We start from the raw sequence: 15,947 nt of genomic DNA, 5'->3' as shown, positions 1-15,947 counted from the left end.
CCGTGCACCACAACTACCGAGCCTGCACTCTAGAGCCTGTGAGCCACAACTAGTGAGCCCACGCACCACAACTACTGAAGCCCACGTGCCTAGAGCCTGTGCTCCGCAACAAGAGAAGCCACCGCAATGAGAAGCCCGCGCACCACAATGGAGAGTAGCCCCCGCTCGCCGCAACTAGAGAAAGCCCTTGTGCAGCAACGAAGACCCAACACAGCCAAAAATAAATAAATAAATAAAAATTTAATAATAAATAAATAAATAATAAAGTATTTTCATATTCAGTGTTTTAATTCTAATGTTCGATATCCATCTAATTGTCAAAGTAAAGAATTGGTATCATATACAGTTAGCTTGAGGTCATATTAATATCACCCTGCTGGTTACCTTTTACAATTATTTCCTTTTTTAAACTTTCAACAAGTTACTTTTAGAATAAACCTTATGCCTTCTATGGAAAAAAAAAAAGAATTCATACCAGGCTTCAACATGTTTCATCTGGACCTACATGCACTAATAAATGTAAGCTAATAAGATTTGTTTTATATTGTAAAGCATTCCTTGTGTGTTATTCTTGCCAATAATATTCTAATGAATGAGAACACCTAGAACCACAGATTGGACCTTCAAAGAGGAGTAAGAAAACAGTTACTTATTTCTACCAAGTATCCTAGCTAAGGATACTTAGTTATCAGAGAAGCAGTACATTCATACTCTCTGAAAGGACGGAGTGGACCAATTCATTAATCTCTTTTCCCTCACCCAAGCACTCTGCCACTCAGATCTTCCCCATACTTCCTAAATAGTTTCTGCCTCTGATGTCAGTAAGGGCACAACACACAAACCTCACAGCATTCAAACCTAGGAAGTAGTCTTGTGTTTCAAGGGGCAAAATCAGAGAACTCTGGAGCGGGAAAGGGGTTAGTCACAATGAAACCAAGCAGGACCCGGCAGGGCCTTCCCAAGAACTGGCTAGGACTTTTTAGACAAAAGGATTCACTGTGAAAAAAATTACTGTAGAAACTAAACACATGGTTGGGCAGTACAATGCTCTACCTGGGGACTTTGGGTGGCTCCCCAAAGCATAGCCAAGTGAGTGAGTAGCCGGATGAGAAGGAAGACCACTGGGGACAGCTCTCGGTCAGATACCATGGCCTCGCCTCTCAGTGGTGGGTTTCCCAGCACGTGGCCAGTCTGAGTTCTGTCCATCTTGTTTCTGGAAAGGACAAGAGAAGACAGGGTGAAGGCTGAAGATCACCATTTCTTCTCAGCTCTGGGGGCACACTTCCCATTCTTAGGACCTGGAGACCAGGTTCAGAGTTTTGAAGAAAACAATGTTAAATTACATATTCTACTAAGCCTAGACTACTTTCCTATATTAGAAGATTTTTTTTTCTGCGGGGGGCTACACCATGCGGCATGTGGAACTTCCCTGACAAGGGATTGAACCCATGCCCCCTGCAGTGGAAACATGGCATCTTAACCACTCGAACACAAGAGAAGTCCTAGACCACTGTCCTAAGAGTCTTCTTCTTTACAGACTGACCTTTCTGGCTGACTAAAAGCCCACAACAGTGTAAAGTGGCTGTTTGTGAAACTAGTGGTTGCCAGTGGGGAGAGGGAAGGGAGGAGGGGCAGTATAACAGTAGGGCGTCAAGAGGTACAAACTATTATGTATAAAATAAGCTACAAGGATATATTGTACAATACAGAGAAGATAGCCAATATTTTATAATAACTATAAATGGAGTATAACCTTTAAAATTGTGAATCACTAGATTGAACACCTATAACTTATATAATATTGTACATCAACTATACTTCAATTAAAAAATAATAATAACTTTGAAGGACTTCCCTGGTGCTGCAGTGGTTAAGAATCCGCCTGCCAATGCAGGGTACATGGGCTCAATCCCTGGTCTGGGAAGATCCCACATGCCGCGGAGCAACTAAGCCTGTGCGTCACAAATACTGAGCCCGCGCATCACAACTACTGAAGCCCGCGCACCTGGAGCCCGTGCTCCACAACAAGAGAAGCCACCGCCATGAGAAGCCCGCGCACCGCAACGAAGAGTAGCCCCCACAAGGGGGCTTCCCTGGTGGCGCAGTGGTTGAGAGTCCGCCTGCCGATGCAGGGTACACGGATTCATGCCCCAGTCCGGGAGGATCCCACGTGCCGCGGAGCGGCTGGGCCCGTGAGCCGTGGCCGCTGAGCCTGCGCGTCCGGAGCCCGTGCTCCGCAACGGGAGAGGCCGCAACAGTGAGAGGCCCGCGTACCGCAAAAAAAAAAAGAGCAGCCCCCGCTCGCCACAATTAGAGAAAGTCCGCGTGCAGCAACGAAGACCCAACACAGCCCCAAAAAAAAAAAAAAATTTGAAAGCATAAAAAAATGGCTGTTGTGCTAGTCCTGGGGCCATGTGTCAGGATGGAGGTCTGGACCCGCTTCTTCCACTGAATCATTGTGGGGGATCGGGGGAGCAGGCGGGCAAAGGACAGTCAGAGTTTGGAATAGCTCACATTACCATGGGAATATGTACACACTGTTCTCCTTTTCCCAAATCAAAAACTGGGATCCAAGGTCTGGCAAAGGATTTGGCATCACACCCAGATGGGAGGTATAGTGTGATGGGTACATTCAGTTGCAAAGCTACTGAAGATTCTAAGACATTCTGATAGTTTATGGAGATAACAGATTAGCATATTTTAAACTGCAACAGCACTAAAAGAGCTAGAATATATGATGAACGTAGAGAGGTCACACCTCCTATTAAGGGAGCATGTATAACCATACTCATCTCATGAGCAAGTGTGGGATTATGAGATCAGATTTTTAGCTGGATTCTGAAGTATTTGATAAGATTGACTATGTCTCCTCTATCTTTCTGGGAAAAAAAAGAGTAAGCTAAGAGAGTTTATAAGTGACAGACTTAAATGTGCCTCTGAAATTGGTCACCTGTTTATGTCAAGCAATTTCTACAGGGGTTGTGCCCAAGATTCAGATGGAAGACATCTGAATTAGCAAGTATTAATAAGTATTAACGCGTGGTCTGCTTTGCATTAAGAGCCCAGTTAGCCAATGACAGATCAAATGCCTCACTACTGAATGACCACAGGGACCTTGGCGTTGATATCAACAAGACCCAGGTCCAAATGTACAATAGTAATTGATACTATATTTAGTATTGATTTATCAGCTGGAACAGAAACAGCCCCAAAGCCCATGGTTTGACTATTTAGAAAGGACATAAAATCTTACATACTCAATAACGTGAAATCCATCCTTTGGTTTGTGATTAATCCCTCCAACTGGAACACCACAGTCAATACAAATGCTCTGTTCCATCGGCAAGCCACACTAGGATAAACACAAATGCGACCCCAGCTCAGTTTGGACAAATGCCATTGTGCAAATGAGCACATACTTACCACAGGAGGTAGCGGACGCCACTACGATTGCTTCCTTTAGCATATGTGTGTGTCAGGTGGGGCTACAGGAGCCCTGGGAGACAGAGCAGGCACTCCATGCCAACTATGTTGTATGTGGGCAAATAGAGACTTTTAAAAAATAGAGACAATTTAAGTTTTATTCCTAAATAGTCACTTTATAGACAAATATATAAAACTCAATCCTCCTTTCTCATATTCATCACTGTTTTCCATTCATTCCCCCACCTATCACACTGGCCTTACTGCTTCGCTATCTAACACCAGGAAAACTATAGCAGCTTCCAAACTGATTTCCCTGACGCCATTTGGACTTTTTTATTTAAAAAAAATGTAACCATATGATTCACTACTTCCAAAGGCTCATTTTTCAAAATCAGATTGTGTGCTACTATATACATTGAATAACAGTCTATCACAAACCAAACCAGTCTCAGGTTCCCAGACCACAGAATTTCAGGAGCAGTTTTAGGAAGAATCTATTTTAATCCTGTTTCACAGACAAGTAAGTGAGAAGCTCAGAAAGATAAAGTAAAATGCATATATCAGGTTTATCCTCCAGGTCACTTATTTATTTATTAAATAACATTTATCTGTGTCAATTCAATAGCCCGTTCTGAGCAAGTATGGATGACACTATGAAGGGCCCTGGCTGATGCTTTGGGATTCAGAGATGAACAATACACAGATCTTCCCCCAACGGGCGTACAAGATATGTGTCTCGTTTTCCTATCCTTTGGTATCTAGACCCTATCTCCTCCCTGGGGTAGTAATCCAGCCTACGGTCTAGTCAACACTTTGTTGTCACATAAAGACCCGTGTCACTGATCTTATGCTGCAGTGGCCAGGAAGGATGGCCATCAGTGGTTCCTGTCCTGTAGTTTTGTCTTTCAAGGGACATTTGGCAATGTATGGAGGCAGTTTTGTTTGTCACACTGTGTGAGATGGGATACTACTGCCATCTGGTGAGTTGAAGCCAGGAATGCTTCTAAACCTCCAACGATGCCCAGGCCAGCCCCACAATAAGGCGTTATGTCCACAGGGCTGAGACTGAGAAACCCTGGCTGGAAAACCTTAGTACCATTTGGATGTTTAGTCGTAATACCTAGAATAGCCGGCAAGATGAGTCTATGTTCTCCCAAAAGGTCCAGACCCTCATTATCCATCCTCCTCCTCCACAGCTCCCCTCCTCAGACCTGGAGGAACACACATTTTGAACCCCCCAAACCCTACCCTGAATACCAAGACTCACCTCGCCTACAGAGCACGCGTGACCATTGGGACATGCTGTTAAAAGAACAAGACACATGTTGGCTGATGAGGATTCACCTAATGACCCACGGTTAAAAGGGAAAGCTAACTCCCTCTTCTCTGGTCTAACCAAATGCTGACGTGGACCTGATTTCCCAAGCACATTACCAGAAATCTTGAACTTTGCTAGATATTAGAACTCATTAGATATTTGACACATACCAGGAGCTCAACCGGTATCACTGAAAAATAATGTCTGTGTTTAATTTCACAAAGCAAAGAGAAACTAGACTACAGGTTCATACCAGGGTTTACTTTTGGAGGCAGGGTGGATAGTATTTTATACCCTCCTATTCACTCTCTTTGATTTTTTTCTTTTTGCTATGAGCAGGTTTTTTTTTTTTTTTTTTTTTGCGTTACGTGGGCCTCTCACTGTTGTGGCCTCTCCCGTTGCGGAGCACAGGCTCCGGACGCGCAGGCTCAGCGGCCATGGCTCACGGGCCCAGCCGCTCCGCGGCATGTGGGATCTTCCCGGACCGGGGCACGAACCCGTGTCCCCTGCATCGGCAGGCGGACTCTCAACCACTGCGCCACCAGGGAAGCCCGTATGAGCAGGTTTTATAACAATTTTTAAAACTAGTTTTAAAAGATCATCTACTCAAGGCAACAGCAAAATTTACATAAAGTCATGGGTTATATTATTTTCTCCTTCAGTTCTATATTTCTAAAAGAACTATCTTTGGGTCAAGAACGCGGCTGTATTGTGAGCTGGCCCTTGACTGAGCCTCTCATGTGGTTCCCTGCACCCCCTTCTCCCCAAAGGGCATATTCCAGGGAACAGAAGTGCACCCTAAAAGACCCTCTCCCTGTGACTAAGAAAAAAATAATCTGGCTCATCCACAGTCAGCAGGGTACCAGTTCCTGCAAGCTGTTCATGTTCTGCAAAGGCAGCCACGGCAGAAGAAGGTAGGCACATAAGGACCTTCAGGGACAAACCCGTGGACCCCAATTCTATAACAATGTCTCATGTGGTTTTAGGATGCTCTTCAAAGCTCAGGAGTGGGATTCCACCTCAGGCCAACACTTACTGTACCAGTGGACTCCTTCCAGACCCCTCCACTTCCTAGCTTGAGCAAGCAAGTCTTCAGGCATCGTTGGAAGAAAGGCATTCTGAAAAGTCAAAAGAGCGGGGCTGGCTTTAGCTAAGTGAGCATATCGACGGGCTGTCACTGATCAGCAAGAGGCCTCGAGTAAGAATGTGACCTTGATTTTCTTTCTTCTTGACCTAAAAAACTCTCTATGAAGAACACAGAACAGCCCCCTCTGAGATAACAAAGGGCAAGGCAAGTTTTTCACCATCATTGTGGACTAAAGGGTCAAGTGAGACAGAGGCAGATGGAGAATCTAGAAGATAAACAGGTTCAACAGTTTCTGAGGTACCGGCTGGGTCTCTAAAGTTTTTCCTGTGAACGCGGATGCAATCATATCCCAATCTTACCGCCATGAGTTCTGGGGAGAAGGCCAAATTCTTTAGGGGTTCCAAGACTTTGCTTTGTCCACAGAGAAGGATGGTTGCAACATGAATAGCCATTTCTATTACTGTCCCTTCAAGGCTGTTGTCCCCAGGACCCGTCCTCAGCAGGGGTAGTTCATTGTTCACAAGGGATTTTGCAAAACGTCTCATATCAGGAGACAAGGTCTTTCTTTCCTCAATGAATTTCTCCATAGCCTCACATTGCTGACAGGAAAGAAATTAAAATACAACAAAGCAGAATATCATGTGAACAGTGAGAGAAAACCAGAGGTTTGCTCTTATGTCACTCATACATTTTTGATAGCAAATACCTATCAAATATCAAGGTTAAGGGGAATTCCCTGGTGGTCCAGTGGATAGAACTTCATGCTGTCACTGCTGAGGGCGCAGGTTCAATCCCTGATTGGGGAACTAAGATCCCCGCAAGGCGAGTGGGGCAGCCAAAAATAAACAGATAAAGTTTTTTGCATTAAAATAACTTTGTTTTTTTTTTTTTTAAATCAAGGTTAGAATGGCTAAATGGTTGCTGTTTGAAGGGAAATTATCTGGAGAAGAGAATTCTCCTCTACAAACACAGAAACCACATACCCAAGCAGTAGTTTTCATAATTTTGGAAAACGTTATCTTATGTTCTTGACTGTGTTTTAACTGTTACTCTAAAAGCTTTGGATGAAACAGAAAGTAGTTGCTCCACATAAGAAGGCTGGAAACCCCAATCCTAGAATTTTAAAAATTTGGGGCATAACTGGTCTTTGTGACTTTTACCTCTATTCAAAAAGTCCCTCCAAATTATGAGACTATGAACACAGCCCTGAAGGCTGATACTCACCTGTGGCTTAGGATGGAGGTTTGCACTGTGGGATCTGTACAAAGTCGTGACCTCTCTAAAAAGTGCTAACATTAGGTGGGCAGCCTGCTGAGTTGTGGGGCTCCTGCAGGCCTGAAAAAGCAAAGATATCAAGTGAGACTTAAAATATCTAGCTCAGGGCCAGAATCCCATGTGATTCGTATATGAATATGAAATGAGATCAGCCCTTAGGCCTTGGAGAGGTTGAGGGAGCCTTTCCCAAGACCCTGGGCCCCTGGGACCCTGCACCTCAAGGACCATCTTCTGGAAAAACAACTGTTCATAAACATTCTCATATTAAACTCAATGCATATTCATCAGACAGCTTACAACAGAAGTAACAGAGATCACCATCTGTTCTCTTTCTGACTACTGCACTGGTCCTAGAAACTTTTCCTGAGCAGAGATAAGATACTTATTTCCTCTTTTCCCAGCAAAATGCCAGGGTGAACAAGGAAACATGACCAGAACAATTGAAAGATTAGATTCTAAAAACCCTGTATCTATTAAAATAAACACATGCATACGCCTCTATGGGAATTATGAGGCTACACAGATACAGGTTTTGCTTCCTGTGCCATCACATGTCAGAGCAGAAGAATCTTGGAGGAAGTGACTTTTTAGCAGGGTCTCAAAGAAAGTAATGGACATAAACGAATCAGAAAGGAGGTGCCAGTGGCCTCGTGCAAACCCACCACCCCAAATCAACCACTGATGCTCCCCTGTTTGCCAGGCGAGCCCGTGAGGCCGTGAGCATAAGACTTCTGATGCAGCATGTCACCCTGTGCGGCCTCTTTCGCTGCATCATTTGACACCAACAAGACAAGACTTAGGCTCTGAGGGGCCACTGTGTACGCAGAGCAGTCCCCCAGTCCAACATACCTCCAGAGCAGTCTCAATGGCCAGGGGCTTGCACTCCAGAATGGCTTTGCCCAGTGCATCACGGAGAGCCTTGTAGCTGTCCCCATGCACCAGATACTGATCCATCTGGCCTGTATGATCCTTCTGCAACCCCAGGAACACAGGGGTTAATCATGGTGGGGACAGTGTGAGGAATGCTTAGGAAAGAACCTTCTTGATAGGTAAAGGAACCAGGCAATCATAAGAGGTTTAAAGGCAGCTGAACCCAGTTTCCGGGTCCAGACTGAGGCATGACATCCCACTGCTGTTTGGGAAGCACCTCCTCAATAGATGAAGAGCGAGGAGTGGGTGAAAATCTGGGGGAGGTGATCTTGTGGCTGCCTTCCTTCTGCACTCAGAGTAGAGCACCAAAGGACTTCAATACGTTAGCCCTAAGCTCCAATTAGGAGCAAACAAAAAGCCAGGATCTTTAGTGCCATTTTTGTAACTCCAGGACAGTAAAAATTCATTCATTTCTGAGCACTAGGAAAGGACACTGAGCAGCCCTGAAGCCAAAATGGCTGCAACTCTGTCATCCTTAGTCCTTTCCTATCTCACCTGCCAAGGATAAAAAGGGCTTATTCTGAAAGCTGAAGGATTTTTTAAAAAAATATTTATTTATTTATCTGGTTGTGCCGGGTCTTAGCTGTGGCATGCAGATTCTTAGTTGCGGCATGCAGACTCTCAGTTGCGGCATGCATGTAGGATCTAGTTCCCTGACTAGGGATCGAATCCGGGCCCCCTGCATTGGGAGCAGGGAGTCCTCACCACTGCATCACCAGGGAAATCCCTGGCTGAATGACTTTTAATCTGCTAAAAGCCAAAGCCACAGAATCATTCTTTTGCTTTCCCTGTGTCAAACTCTATCAGAAGTGATGCCTACATATGCTGTGCAGGTAGGTGACAAACACATCACACATACACACGTATCTTTCCCCTAGGCAGGCAGTCTAAGTGTGATCACGAGCTGGGTCAATCAACTGAAGCACAGAGACAGAGGAGAAGACCAGAACAGATGCACGCATTTTCCGTGATGGGTGTGGGAGAAGGTCAGGGAGGAATGGAGGAGCAGCAGCCCCGCTCCTGGGGTTGGGGGGCGGGCAGCGGAGCTGAGACAGCACAGGGGCTGCTGGGACCACCCTTCTTACCTGCTGTGCAATGACTCCCCTGGGAAACACCCAGTGGGCCGGATGGCCCTGTCTGGAGAGGCTCTGCACAAACTCCATCCCTTGCTGGCTAGTGAGCTTCCTCACCAGGTATACTCGGTACCAGTCATTCTGGACCCGGGCACAGAAGTGCTCCACCTGCCGCAGGTAGCGACGCTTCTCCTCCGCCATCTCTGCAGAGCCAACGAGAAAGGCTGAGTGACAGCTGAGGGTACTTGTTAGTTAACTGTCTGGAACAGAGGCTAGTAAGAGCTCTGGGGCCTCCCCTTTAGGAATTCACAGTGAAAGAACTAATCTAGAAGAAAGGGGACATGGTACAGACCAGCATTACTCCAAGAACCAGCTTCCCACACTTCCTGAATTTCTAGATCATGGGGGCTCCCGGCCTGTGGTCAAGAAGGTTTGGGAAGAAGACCTGCCTGAGCCGTCCTGAAGCTCAGAGAGGATCTCAGAAGCCTTGTCAAGACAGAGGCGGATGCGGGCCATCTCCTGCAGGTACTCCACCGAGGCCTCGCCAGCGGGCTCTTGGCTGCATCCCACTGGTCGGTACGTCTTAAGGAACTGGCCTTCCTCTCTTAGGTATTTCAATTCATCCTTTATGAAGAAAGTATTATTCTTCTCATGTATTGAATCCTAGGGAACATAGAACCAGAAAGAAAGGATATTATTCTTTTTTATTTGCGAGTCTCCAACCTTCGAAATTTCCACAGTGTGGTCGTGGAGAATGCAGGAAGGATAAAGAATAGTGTTGTGGGTTTGAGTGTAAATTTTTTGAATCATGGAAAACTAATACCCCTTTTTATTTTAGGGGCAAGAAGGAGGGGAAAAAGAAAAGCTATGATGAAAAATTTTATTATCTAATATTATTTTTTCATATGCATTGTAAGATTTTTGGAAGTAACAAAAATATGAAGAGAATAAAAATTAAAAGTATTCACAATCTCACCACCTGGAGACAACTCTGGTGGCATATTCTTCTATGCTTCTTTTTTCCCCCTCATGCACATGCACATAAATGCTAATATATACAACTGCTGAGGGCAGAAGCAACGTTTTTGAAACTTTTTTTCCCCTGCATGGAGCAGAGCATCTGTTAATGTTACCACCTAATTTATATTCTGTAAATTTTCAGAAAAACACTATTCCGTAACATAAACCACATGGTTTGGAGAGTCTGAAAAAGAAATGCAGGGAGGTGATAATCAGCTTACCTCCAGGCAGCTGCTAAAGAGCACATACAATTCAGCTTTATCTTCAGCCAGGAACGGTTTCTTTTCTAACTGGGACAAATAAGCCTGAATATAATCCTTCACGTCACGGAAGCTTTGGAAGGAGAAATATTATACCTGGTTAGTTCAGGTCTGGAAACTCATTTTGCCAAAAAAAAAAAGAAAAAAAGGTATGTATGTATGTATCGATTTGCCTGTTATCCATCCCCCCTTCCTGTATAATTATATATATATATATATATATATATATATATATATACACATACATACATACATGTGTATGTATAGTTTGTAACACGATTTTATGAAAAATATTCTAGCACCAACTTGGAGGAATATAAAATTCCCTATTTTAGACTAGCTGTTCTCAAACTTTTTGGCTCCAAGATTCCTTTACAGACTTAAAAATTATTGAGAACCTCAGAGAGCTTTTGTTTCTGTGGATTACATCTACTGATATTTACAGTATTCGAAATTAAAACTGAAAAAATTTGAAAATATTTATCAATTCATTAAAAATAACCATACTAAACTCATTACATATTAACATAAATAATATTTTTAAAAAGCTTTTCCAAAACAAAAATTCATTAGTAAGAAGAGGGGTACTGTTTTTCATTCCTGCAAATCTCTTTAACACCTGGCTTAACAGAAGTTCATTAGATTCTCAAATCTGCTTCTGCTTCTAATTGGTTGCACTATATTGAGTTAAATGAGGAAAAATCTGGTCTCACACATTATGTAGCTGGAAAAGGGAGAAATATTTTAGTAGCCTTTTCAGGTAACTGTGAATATTCTCCTTTGACACTACACCAAAACTTGATAAATGATAATTTCTAAAGGTTAGTTGCAATGTGCAATCTGAAACCCTATGAATGCACGTTTCATAGTCAATTACATTAAAATCAAATGGTCTGCCTTGCACTTCAAATGGATCTCTTTTTGATCAATGCAAAATTCTCTGACATCAAGCAACAGTCACTTCAAAAATACCGGTTCACTGAGCTGTGCAGATCTGGCAAATGTTGACACGTTTTAATTTTATGATATGTTTAAAAAAACCTCACATTCATTATCATCAAAAGGTCTGTAAGTATTAGAAAGCTGATAGGCTCCCAGTGGAGGATACAGGTTTTCCAAATTTTTATTTTAATTTTTAAAAAATGTATTTATTTTTTTGGCTACACTGCATGGCTTGCAGGATCTTAGTTCCCCAAGCAGGGATTGAACCCAGGCCCTTGGCAATGAAAGCGTGGAGCCCTAACCACTGGGCCACCAGGGAATTCCCGCCAAAATTTTAATATTTGCTTAAAAGCTTGAATTTTATCTTTAGCAACAAAACCATCAGTCCTCTTCCTTGATGTGACAGGCTCACATCCCTTGGTTTCAAGAAAACACCTGTCAAATGCCCAAGTCTGAATAAGTGTTGTTTGTCAGTCATTCTTTCAAGTACAAGTGGTATTCCACAAAAAAAACGGCCAAGTTAGCATGTAACTCAAAAACCGCATGAGTGATTTTCCTTGAGATAATCCTGTACCTTGGTGTGCAGCTGGAGTGCTTTGTGTGTATCTCTCATTTCAACAGAATATTAAAAAGTCATATCCTTGAAGGTGGAGATTTAGTAAAATTAAGAATTTTTATAGCTTCATCAAGGACATTAAGTGAAATTGGCATTTTAAAAAACTATATGTGGTTGGTGGTGACGGAAACAATGGCCAATACCGGGGTTTTCCTCATGCTAAGATGCTACCACATTCACCCTTCATTACTTTAGTAACATCAGTGCAAATATCAACATGTTGAAAAAGCCAGATAATATCTTAGTGTTATTTGCAGTCTCATCAGTGTTGTCCCCCACACAGGTCTGCCTAAAGAATGGATGCCTACATTTCCACAAAGTATGTCTAAGTCTGGTCTGAGTCATTCTTTTTTCTTTTTGGCTGCGTTGGGTCTTCATTGCTGCACACGGGCTTTCTCCAGTTGCGGTAAGCGGGCTTCTCATTGCAGGGGCTTCTCTTGTTGCGGAGCACGGGCTCTAGGTGCGTGGGTTCAGTAGTTGTGGCTCGCAGGCTCTAGAGCACAGGCTCAGTAGTTATTGCACACGGGCTTAGTTGCTCCGTGGCATGTGGGATCTTCCCGGACCAGGGATCGAACCCATGCCCCCTGCACTGGCAGGCGGATTCTTAACCACTGCACCACCAGGGAAGCCCCTGACTGATTCTTAATACATGAAAATACTCGAATCACAAAAGCAACGACACAAGTATTTCTCAACCCAGGGAATGACAATGCAGATTTTTAAATTGTGTTTTATGTCTCAAGATTTTTATTTCAAAATCAGTTCTGTAAATTTTACTCTCTAAATATTTCAAAACAAAGTGTTTACCTTTAAGCATTGTTTGTACTCATGTTAATGTCAAGAGGTATGCATGTTGATGATACTGTTCCCTTTCTCTAAGCAAAGAGATTCAAATGAATACAGATTTCACACATTTACCAAAATTAATAAAAATCACAGAGTATCAGAAGAGGCTCTTCTCACATCTCAAGTCAACTCTTTCCATGTATGCCTTAAAAGCCATTTTCAGGTACAGTAAGATACTAGTTCTGTAAGAAAATGTATTTTAAGAGTATTTTATTGGAAAATCCTCCAGGAATCCTGTTTGAAAAAACTATTTCACAAATAATGGGGGGAAAAAATAGAAGCAAAATAAAATGCCCGTGGACAAGGCTGCAGCAGATCCATGCTTAAATGTAAATCTAATCTCCATCCTGAGTCACCTTTCAGACATTTAAGTTAGAAACAGTTGTTTCTATTGGAACTTTTCTTACAGCATCTTGATTTTGCCATCACCTCAAGGTGTACTCTATCAAGTCAGAACACAGGCTAAGGATACTGAGTATCTTCCAAAAGAGCCTCTAAATACAGATCAGCTTTCTTTCTCTCTCTCTCTCTCTCTTTCTTTCTTTCAGTTTTGGCTGCGTTGGGTCTCTGTTGCTGCGCGCAGGCTTTCTCTAGTTGTGGCGAGCAGGGGCTACTCTTTGTTGCGGTGCGCAGGCTTCTCATTCCAGTGGCTTCTTTTGTTGTGGAGCACGGGCTCTAGGCACACGAGCTTCAGTAGCTGTGGCACGTGGGCTCAGTGGTTGTGGCTCGCGGGCTCTAGAGCACAGGCTCAAGTAGTTGTGGTGCACGGGCTTAGCTGTTCTGCAGCATGTGGGATCTTCCTGGACCAGGGCTTGAACCCGTGTCCCCTGCACTGGCAGGCGGACTCTTAACCACTGTGCCACCAGGGAAGCCCCCTACAGATCAGCTTCCTAAGAATTTTCTAAAATAGCATAATTTGACAAGACCATTGAGCTGAAGCACCATATGGGCTTCTCTGTCCATTTATAGAATCAGAGAAACTTAAGAGCTGAAGCAAAACTTAGACAACATCAAGGGCAAGCAGGGTGAGGGGAGAGTCTAACTTACCATCCAAAAAACCACAAAACTTTGTAGCTGTGGAACTGAGATGAGAACCGCAGATTCCTGACTCCCGACTTCCCGCACGTGTTACAACACCTTGCACCCTTCCCCCAAATCTGTCTTCTTCCAAACCACGTGCTTGTAGGCATGCTGAACTCATAGCCAGTATGTGAATATGTCAAGGACACAACCCATACAGATAAAGGAACAAGGGCGTCTCTTGCTGAAAAAGCTTCCCCAAATCATGAACTAGCTACAGGTTCTGCAAAGAATGCTTGGCAGCGAAGAAAAAGCCACGAGGAGAATAAAAAGTCAAGGCGTGCTAGAGGCAACTCCACGTTCGTGGTGCTCACCTGTACTTCAAAAGCAGTTTCAGTACCACTGAGCGGATGACAGGGGTCTTATCCACAACGTCATCAAAAGGAGAAAGAGATTTTGTGTGTTCACGGCGTCCTTAAACCAGAAGGAGAAAGGTAGATCATCGTTCACATCAGACATAAAGAGTGAGATGAAGAACTGAATTTTTAAGTCTATAGGAAGAAATCCACTCACTTTGGGAAGCCTCTCGAAAGAGCTCCTTCTCTACAAAGAGTAAAGACAGCAGAACATTGACCACATCCTTCTGAGGTGGAGAATTGTCTTTGAAGCACATGGTAGAAACTAGGTCCACAAAGAAACTATTGCACATCTGCCGGAAGCGAGCATGTTTCTTGATGACCTCCCTTAGGAATCGTTGAAAACCACGGTCAAAAGGCTTATAGAATGTGTTCCAGAATCCCTCCTTACAGAGTGCTTTGGGATTTGGACAGCATTTTTTTTTAAATGAAAAGATGCAAGTATCTCCTTACATTGATTAGAACCAATCTCCAAAACTGCAGACAGCACATACACTTGGCTCTTTTGAGAAATACTTTGATCATTTGGGCCATCTAGCAATAGCCTTCATATCCCAAGAGCTTCTCAAAGATCCCATCCACTGGGCTTGCCTTGTGCTCCGCTTTCAGGAGGCATCAGAATGGAGGAAAACGGGAAGGAAAACCAACCACCTAGGCTAACTGTAACTACTGCCCTGAAAGGCACTTAGCCAGATAAGAGCTAGCTTTATCCTCAGGACATAGAACACGGATGGAATTTACATATCAAGAGGACAAACCAGTTGCATCTAAATTCTTTGGGTCTCTTGTGATGGCTTTATTTAGTTTACGACTTTCTGGTTTATTTCCTCTAATTTTTCTATCTCCCTAGTCTGTATACATGTATGTCTTGAGGAGAGGATAATTTTCAGACACCAGGTGTTTATAAAGGTACATAAGTAGTTAGTTGTCTTTCTTAGAACACTTCTCTGTCAGGCTTTCTAAGATTAATAATTATATTTCTGTATTTGCAAAAAAGGAAGAAAGAAGAGGAAGCTTTCTCAAGAGGAAGGGTGTTTTACCGGTGCTCCTGGGAAACAGAAGGAGAGAAGCTGTCTGGCAAGTCAGTTAAACAATAGGGGCATCCCATCTGCCCTTGGGTGAGGTGAACTTTGACGCAGCGCTGGCAGAATACATGGTCACAGGGCAGGCAGACAGGATCCTGTGCATCTCCCAGGCAGATGGGGCACGGCTTCACCCCAAACCTAGAAGCCAAGAAGGGTGACCAATTCTGAAGCAGAGAAGCTGGCCGTGAGAAGCAAAAAATACAAAAGGTTCTGAATTCTCTCCCTTGCAGATCCCAAACCCAAGATCTCACCTGGTGAGGCTCTTGCTGACCTGGTCCTTACATTTACAAAGAGTGGTCATCACTGCGACGAAAGGCCTGTGAGTCTTGATGTCAGAGTCCTCTTGCAGGCACTGAAGGAGAAAGGCAGCGGGAGGAGGAGGGAAGCTAATTAGCAGTGAGGAAGGGCAGGAGTCAGCCGGGCAACAAAGGCAACAAAACACAACATCCCCTCTGCAGCTGGCGAAGCTGTGCAGTTAGGGCTCTGGTGTCTGCAGCGCAAGGCTTTTTTTTTTTAGCCGTTTCTTTAACTTTGAATGCCCTTTGTGACTATGCTGCTTTGGGGAGAAGGTTGATATTCTCGGCTTCTGATTTTTCCCCTCTTCCTTTTTTTCTTTTAAGGTCTATCCCCCTC

The 15,947-nt window shown here is 43.7% G+C and overlaps 1 protein-coding gene across 1 annotated transcript in view; it reads right to left on the bottom strand.

The window, feature by feature from the left end:
• The window catches only part of RNF213 (ring finger protein 213), a 109,231-nt gene that overhangs the window by 11,551 nt on the left and 81,733 nt on the right, over positions 1-15,947 (bottom strand). Inside the window, 14 exon segments of the mRNA XM_024761024.1 lie at positions 1,054-1,213; positions 3,258-3,352; positions 4,694-4,728; positions 5,781-5,862; positions 6,191-6,430; positions 7,056-7,166; positions 7,956-8,078; positions 9,122-9,312; positions 9,559-9,772; positions 10,351-10,462; positions 14,188-14,287; positions 14,387-14,556; positions 15,270-15,452; positions 15,566-15,666. Coding sequence (XP_024616792.1) covers positions 1,054-1,213; positions 3,258-3,352; positions 4,694-4,728; positions 5,781-5,862; positions 6,191-6,430; positions 7,056-7,166; positions 7,956-8,078; positions 9,122-9,312; positions 9,559-9,772; positions 10,351-10,462; positions 14,188-14,287; positions 14,387-14,556; positions 15,270-15,452; positions 15,566-15,666 — 1,917 coding nt within the window.

This window comes from Neophocaena asiaeorientalis, unplaced genomic scaffold, assembly GCF_003031525.2.
Source record: "Neophocaena asiaeorientalis asiaeorientalis breed wild unplaced genomic scaffold, Neophocaena_asiaeorientalis_V1.1 scaffold30, whole genome shotgun sequence".
Taxonomy (NCBI): Eukaryota; Metazoa; Chordata; class Mammalia; order Artiodactyla; family Phocoenidae; genus Neophocaena; species Neophocaena asiaeorientalis.
This window is presented reverse-complemented; position numbering and strand designations above follow the sequence as displayed.